Source organism: Primulina eburnea, chromosome 9 (assembly GCF_022965805.1).
Source record: "Primulina eburnea isolate SZY01 chromosome 9, ASM2296580v1, whole genome shotgun sequence".
Lineage (NCBI taxonomy): Eukaryota > Viridiplantae > Streptophyta > Magnoliopsida > Lamiales > Gesneriaceae > Primulina > Primulina eburnea.
Window position 1 is genome coordinate 7,114,176 of NC_133109.1, and position 7,075 is coordinate 7,121,250.

General features: G+C 38.5%; 1 protein-coding gene across 1 annotated transcript; it reads left to right on the plus strand.

The window, feature by feature from the left end:
* The first annotated feature begins 689 nt into the window (after window positions 1-689).
* On the plus strand, window positions 690-4,222 carry LOC140841255 (putative late blight resistance protein homolog R1A-10). Its single transcript, XM_073208533.1, is given in 3 exon segments — window positions 690-1,239; window positions 1,872-2,283; window positions 2,286-4,222. Coding segments are annotated over 3 exon segments (2,589 nt in total). The 5' UTR covers window positions 690-801; the 3' UTR covers window positions 4,025-4,222.
* Window positions 4,223-7,075: the final 2,853 nt, after the last annotated feature.

A 7,075-nucleotide genomic window follows, 5' to 3' on the forward strand; every position in this document is an offset into this window, starting at 1 on the left:
TCATCGATATATGATGTCAAATTTTATTAAAATGTGTAGGAGGTCAATGATATTGCGATATGGATAACTCAGTATCACAAAACAAATCAAATTAAACAATAGAGCGACTAAAATAATAAGGAGATTGCAAATTTAATATTATGGTTCATGCATCTGAGTGTTATACACAGAGCTGACGAATTCTATCAGATTTATGTTTTAAAATTTGCAAGATTTTTCCTTTCATACTCGTGACTATTAATAAATAATAAATTCTATATTAACAAAGACATGTTGCACTTAGCTAATTGCCAATTTTTAATTAAAAAAACTTTATTTTATGTGTATAATATACGATGCATTAATCTATTTTTTTTGGTATTTTGGAGATTTCGAATTCCACTAACAATATGAACATTACATTAACTTAATGTGTATTTGCTTCAATTCCATGTCAAGTGGAGATTGTAATTACGTTATTGTTTTACGATTGTGTGATTGTTAAATTTCGGTGTCATAACGTCTCAGTTGTTGAAAAAATGAATATCTTTTCAAGTTGAGATTGCAATATGACACGGTCGGGTGAAGGCTAAATCGCCTTACCTCATGGTGTATTATAATATACATAGGAGCATTCATATTAGTTTTGGTTTGAATACATACTCATTTCCTTTTTGATAAAAACCAAGTATTTACAGTGTTTTGTATAGCAGCCATCGTCTCTTTGTGTTTGGTAGGGACTAAGCCTAAGACCAGAATAAACAATTTTCTTACTTTATATTTGGCAAGCATCGAATACCAAAGCTTCATCCGCAAACAAAAATGGCGGAAGGAGCTGCAATCTCATTTCTGCTGGACAACGTTAAGCAGCTTCTCGACCACCAGCTCCACCTAATCAGAGGCGCCAACGACGAAATGGTCTTACTGCGGAATGATTTAGAAATTCTACAGGCCTTCATCGAGGACGCCTCCGCGAAGAAGAACAAGGACCAAACCCTGAAAGTACTGATGCGCCAAGTCAAAGACGTGATTTTCGAAGCAGAGGATGCCATAGATACGTTCGTGATCCAGGCGGCGGAGAAGAAGACACAGACTTTCTTCGCTAAGATGACAAATGGTTCGATTAAGACTCTGAATATCGCCAACGAGGTTCAGACCATAAGGGTCAAGATAAATCGCTTCTTTACTCAGCACGGGGTTGACCGAGCCGCCGCGCTGACTACTGAACGCGTGCCCGACACCATCAGAGAAGAGAGAAAGGTCACTATTATCCGATTCCGTGAAATTTTTGTTTGATCACCATCTAAAATGATAGATCAAAATACTTTTTCCGATTCATTTCTTTTCGGTTTTCACCCACACCCACGTGAAGATCAGATCCACTTCTATTTCAGCCTATTCTGCTAAATGTTATTGAATAATTTTGAATCAACCTTTGATTTTTTAGGAGTTTCGATCCTGTTTGATCTTAATATTAAACGATGAATTATGTAAATAGTTGACCTGATTATCTGCATACAGTTGTTGGACAAATAGCAGATGATAAATTTGGTGAATCAAGTGTGATTTGATTGGGCGAGTTATGCGAAAAATCCCATATTTTGGACCTTTTGGAAATGCCCCAAAGGGTGCACCCAATTTTCCAAATAAATCGTGCTGATGTGTGTGTGTAGAGTCAATTGTAGATAGATTTTCCCCTCCAAATAGTCAGAGCCTATTCCCCAATTAATATAACCTATGGTTTTAGTATAGAGTTAATTGTAGATAGATTTTCTTGATATACAAGACGCTCTAAGTAAACTTGTCGTGGCAGTGACATTATTTTGTCTCTCTAGTGCAGTGAATGTGCATATTTATCTTGTAATGGTGTCATTTTTCTAATTTTCAAGCAGGAACCCATCGTGAGGAGAGACAACATTGTGGGTTTAGAAGATGAGACAGAAAAATTAGTTGGCTATTTAATGGAAGAAAGAAACGAACTAGATGTGATCTCCATCATTGGTCTTCCTGGCCTTGGCAAGACAACAATAGCAGGAAAGATTTTCAGGGATCCGAAAGTTCAATACGAATTCCCGACTCGTATATGGGTTTTCGTTTCTCAAGATTACAAGAAAAAGGATGTGTTCCTCTCCATTTTGAAAAGCTTAACCACAATCACTGACGACATGCATCGCAAAACTGACATGGAGATAGAGCATATTCTCAGTGACTATCTAAGGGAAGGACGATTCTTGATCGTCTTGGATGATGTGTGGACTGCCGAAGCCTGGGTTGATCTCCATGTTGCCTTTCCAAAGAGCAATAAGTTGGAAAGATCTTGATAACAAGTCGCCATGCGGAAGTTGCGAGGCAAGCCAACCATAACAGAGAACCCCACGTATTGCGTTTTCTAACTCACCGAGAAAGTTGGTTGCTATTTAGGTTAGAGGTATTTGGTGAGCCTGTCTGCCCTTCTAAGTTGGAAGAACATGGAAAACTTATTGTTGATCAGTGCGATAGACTCCCTCTTGCAATAGTTGTGATTGCTGGGATTCTTGTTAAAAAGACCTCAGCTGGAGATTTGAATGCCACAGAAAAACAATGGAGAAAGGTGCGCGAAAGAGTGAAATACTATCTTAAGGAAGACCCAGAAAAGCGAATGGAAAAGATCATATCATTGAGTTACAACAAGTTACCTTATCACTTAAGACCATGCTTTCTGTATTTCGGGATGTTCCCCGGAGACTTTGAGATACCGGTCCAGAAACTGATTCTCATGTGGATTGCTGAAGGATTCATACAGAAAAAGAATGATATAAGCTTGGAGGAGACTGCGCAGGATTATTTGGAGGAGCTTATCAGCAGGAACCTAGTAATGGGTGACAAGAAGAGCCTCGATGGTCGAATCAAAAGTTGCCGCATTCATGACATGCTACGGGAGTTCTGCAAGAACGAATCTGGAAATTATCAAGAAAAGTTGTTCCAGGAGATTAAAATGAGTGATGAAGGCATTTTTGTACCTTTAATTTCCGAGGTACGAAACTACCGTCGCCTTAGTGTACATTCCCATTTTCTGAGCTTCATTTCATCAAAACCTTATGGTCCACGGGTCCGCAGTCTTTTCTCCACGGAAGAAATGACCTTACCACTTAAAAACATTGCATCCATCCCCGCGGCCTTCAAATTGCTCAGAGTTTTAGATGTCAAGTCCTTCAAGTTCACTACTAAATTTCCGAGTGAACTTACTGATTTGGTTCATTTGAGATACATTGCTTTGTCTAGTGATTTTAAAGTCCTTCCCAAGTCCATAACCAAACTTTGGAACCTACAAACCCTCATAGTTGATACGACATCACGTACTCTTGAAATCAATGCGGACCTATGGAACATGATTAATTTGAGACATCTCAAGACAAATGCATCTTCCATTTTGCCAAAGGCACCAGAAGTTACTAAACAAGGTGGTAGTGAAGAGCTTCAAACACTTGGTATGATATCGACCCAGAGTTGTACCGAAGATGTGTTTGGCAGGGCCTGTAACTTGAAGAAACTGGGCATTCGCGGTCAAATAGCAACCCTGGCACGCTGCAGGGGTCTGGAAAGACTGCGTAATCTTAGAAAACTGAAGCTTTTTAATGATGTAAGATTTGGTTCAACTTCAGAAGCCCCGGTGCCTCGCCTACCTCCACCGGACGCATTTCCGCCAAAGCTAAAGAGCCTCACATTATCCGCTACTTATTTGGAATGGGATCATATGTCTACATTGTGTATGTTAAATTATCTTGAGGTACTCAAGCTGAAAGACAAAGCATTCGTGGGTGTGTCTTGGGATGCATCTGGTGCTTGCTTTCGAAAACTTGAAGTCTTGTACATTGAACGCGTGGAGTTAGTTCACTGGAAAGCTTCGAGTCAGGATTTTCCGGTGCTTGGGAGTCTTGTACTCATAAACTGCGAAAAACTTCAAGAAATTCCACTCGACCTGCACAAAAGCCTCCACAGTTTGGATTTGAAGCGCTGCAAAGATGCTGTCGATTCTGCCAGGGAAATCAAGCGCGCCAAAAAGTAGGACCAAGCTCATGAAAATGCGGAAACGAGTGGATTCAAGCTGGGTATTGCTCCTGGGGATGAATGATCACTGATTCGTCATAGATCGATTCTTGATAGCTTTGTTAGCTGGTAAACGTAATATCTTTGATGCGCGGGTTAGAAATCCAACACAACAAAGAACAAGAGTATCATTTTAATTCTATTATTAAGTGTGTTTTTTCAAAAAAATCTATTATTTAATATGTTTCGATATTGTGTGGTTTAACTAATATTGGCTCGTTGCTAAACGAAGGAGGATTGTTCAAGCTCATATATGATGAATAATCCAAAAAAATAATTGATTCGTACTACGAATAAAAATATACAAGGTCACGTAAATATAATAGATAGTCTGAGGTTAATTACTAACTAGTTAATGATAATAATAATAATAATTAAAACTGAAACTTTTGCTTCTAATTAGTGCCAAGAAGTGGTGAAGAGTGTTCAGAAGAGATATTTTTAGTTTAAATTTTTTTTTTTCTGAGACTATTTTAAATTCTTGCAACCGCCTTCTTAGTTCTCTCTAGAGTCTAAACTTATCCGACCTTTATCTGCTCTGCACAAAAGAGAGCAGCCGACTACAAAAGCGAAAGGGTCGGTTCCTCTGATCTTGTAAATTAAAGCCCTGCTTCTTCTTGCTGGATAATGATATAATATCTGCTTACCTCAAATTCTTCTTTCCTTACCTGTTAAGCCACTCGTTTCCTCACTTTTCTTCCTGTTTTGCACTCCAAATAACAATGAACAAGCAAGATATGTTGAGGGTTCATGTATTATGGGTGGTTCTTTTCGTCAAGATTTGTTTTACTGGAAAAATTTTCTGGCCTGAGCTTGTGAATTTTGTTCATGATTTGTGCTCAGCCCACCTGGGACAATTGTACGGTTTTTGTTTATGTTAATGATTCTGTTGTGTTGGTCTGTTTTTTGCTGCAGACTTGTGTTCTCAGAGTAAATATACACTGTGAAGGATGTAAGGAAAAAGTCAAGAAGAAGCTGCAGAAGATTCAATGGAGAGAAATACATTGCCAACTCAGGAAATGAATGATTATTTTTTGGGAAAATTGTTTTGTTGGTAATTTATATTTGTTTTTTTTTTAACGATTTTGATAATTTATGTTGTTAAATCTAAGTTTTAGTCTTATGCATGTATGTATTTGTTTTTTGGCATTCATTTTTTCGACGTGATGTGAATGCAATGTTGCCGTGACGCTGACGTGTATACTGTCACGTCAACAATCACGATGAAAAAAATACTAAAATTACCAAAATTGGGATATGTCTAACAAAAACTGAAATTTTATAACAAAGATTAGCAATATCACAAAAAGACAAACATACATGATTGAAAACAGAAGAAGCGATTTTCTCTTATTTTTATTGGTCTCAAAAAGGTTGATTTTTAAATATTGGTGTGACATCTCAAGGTAAGGCCCTCGTGCAATAATAAAGGGTAAAAGTAATTATTGTTCCTGATGTGAATCTTTGTACGAATGAATAGTAGACACGATTAAAAACGAATCGCGCCCTCAATTCAATATCAAACAAAGAATCGTTGTTGTTTTCCCGATCTTTTGAATCAAGTATTGTTGTGATATTCACCTCTAAACTATGAAAAGTCTAGCAACAAATAACACGGAATAAACAATCGAATATTAGAACGAACCTTCGAATAACAATGCCTACGACAATCCGCACAAGCACGATCGACAAACGCCACAAAGTTAAAACTTTGATAAGTTTGATTTTTGGTCACAAAGCAAAAGCTTTGAAAGTTGAGAGAAAAATCTCAAAAGTTGATAAACTATCAATGAATAATGTGCGTATTGTGTGTTAAATTTCGTCCATATAATATCCTTTTATCAAAAGAGATAACAAATCTAGTTACCAAACAAAACAAAACTCTAAACTAGGAAATAAATATTTCTCGAAATCAACTCGCGCTCGGGCGGTAGGATTTGCCCGCTCGAGCGCCGGTACTTCTGGACTACTCGCGCTCGGGCGGTAGAACATGCCCTCTCGGACGCCGAGTCTTCTGGAAATCAACTCTTGCGCAGTGCGTTTGGCGCTCGGGCGGTAGTATTTTACCGCTCGGGCGCTGTGCATTCTGGAGGTTTTCTTCATTCATCACTTGAATTGTGTTCTTGTGACTCCCAAACTCACTCGCATACATCACGAAGCCTTCCGCACTCCGCACTTTGCTTGTAAGTCCTTCCTCATTGCTCATAAGCCCATGCAATGCCTCTTTAAACCTCTTCAGTCTTCACCTCGTGATTGGTCCCTCCGGCAACTCTAAAGGATCCCATGCTTTCCTTGGGACTTTGCCATCCGTGTTCGCATCATCCTCCCCTTCTTGAAAAGGATTTGTCCTCAAATCTTGTTCGTCACCTACATCAAAGAACGACAAGTCACTAACATTAAAAGTAGAACTCACGTTATACTCACCTTGTAGATCAAGTTTGTAGGCGTTGTCATTGATCTTTTCAAGAACTTGAAATGGCCCATCGCCCCTTGGTAATAGCTTTGAACGCCTCTTCTCGGGAAACCTTTCCTTCCTCAAGTGTAGCCACACCCAATCTCCCTTCTCAAAGGTCACCTTCTTCTTCCCTTTGTTGGCTTGCTTGGCATTTTGCTCATTTCTTTTCTCAATGTTGGCCTTGACCTTTTCATGCAATCCCCTAACAAATTCAGCCTTCTTTTTGCCGTCCATGTTTAACCTTTCGCTCACAGGTAAAGACATCAAATCTAACAGAGTTAAAGGATTAAAACCATACACAATTTCAAATGGCGAATAATTAGTAGTAGAATGCACGCAACGATTATATGCAAATTCAACAAATGGCAAGCAATTTTCCCAATTCTTTAAGTTCTTTTTAAGGATAGAACGTAATAAAGTTCCTAGCGTCCTATTAACTACCTCAGTTTGACCATCAGTTTGAGGATGACAGGTCGTAGAGAACATTAATTTAGTGCCAAGTTTAGCCCACAGTGTTTTCCAAAAGTAACTTAAGAATTTAACATCACGGTCAGA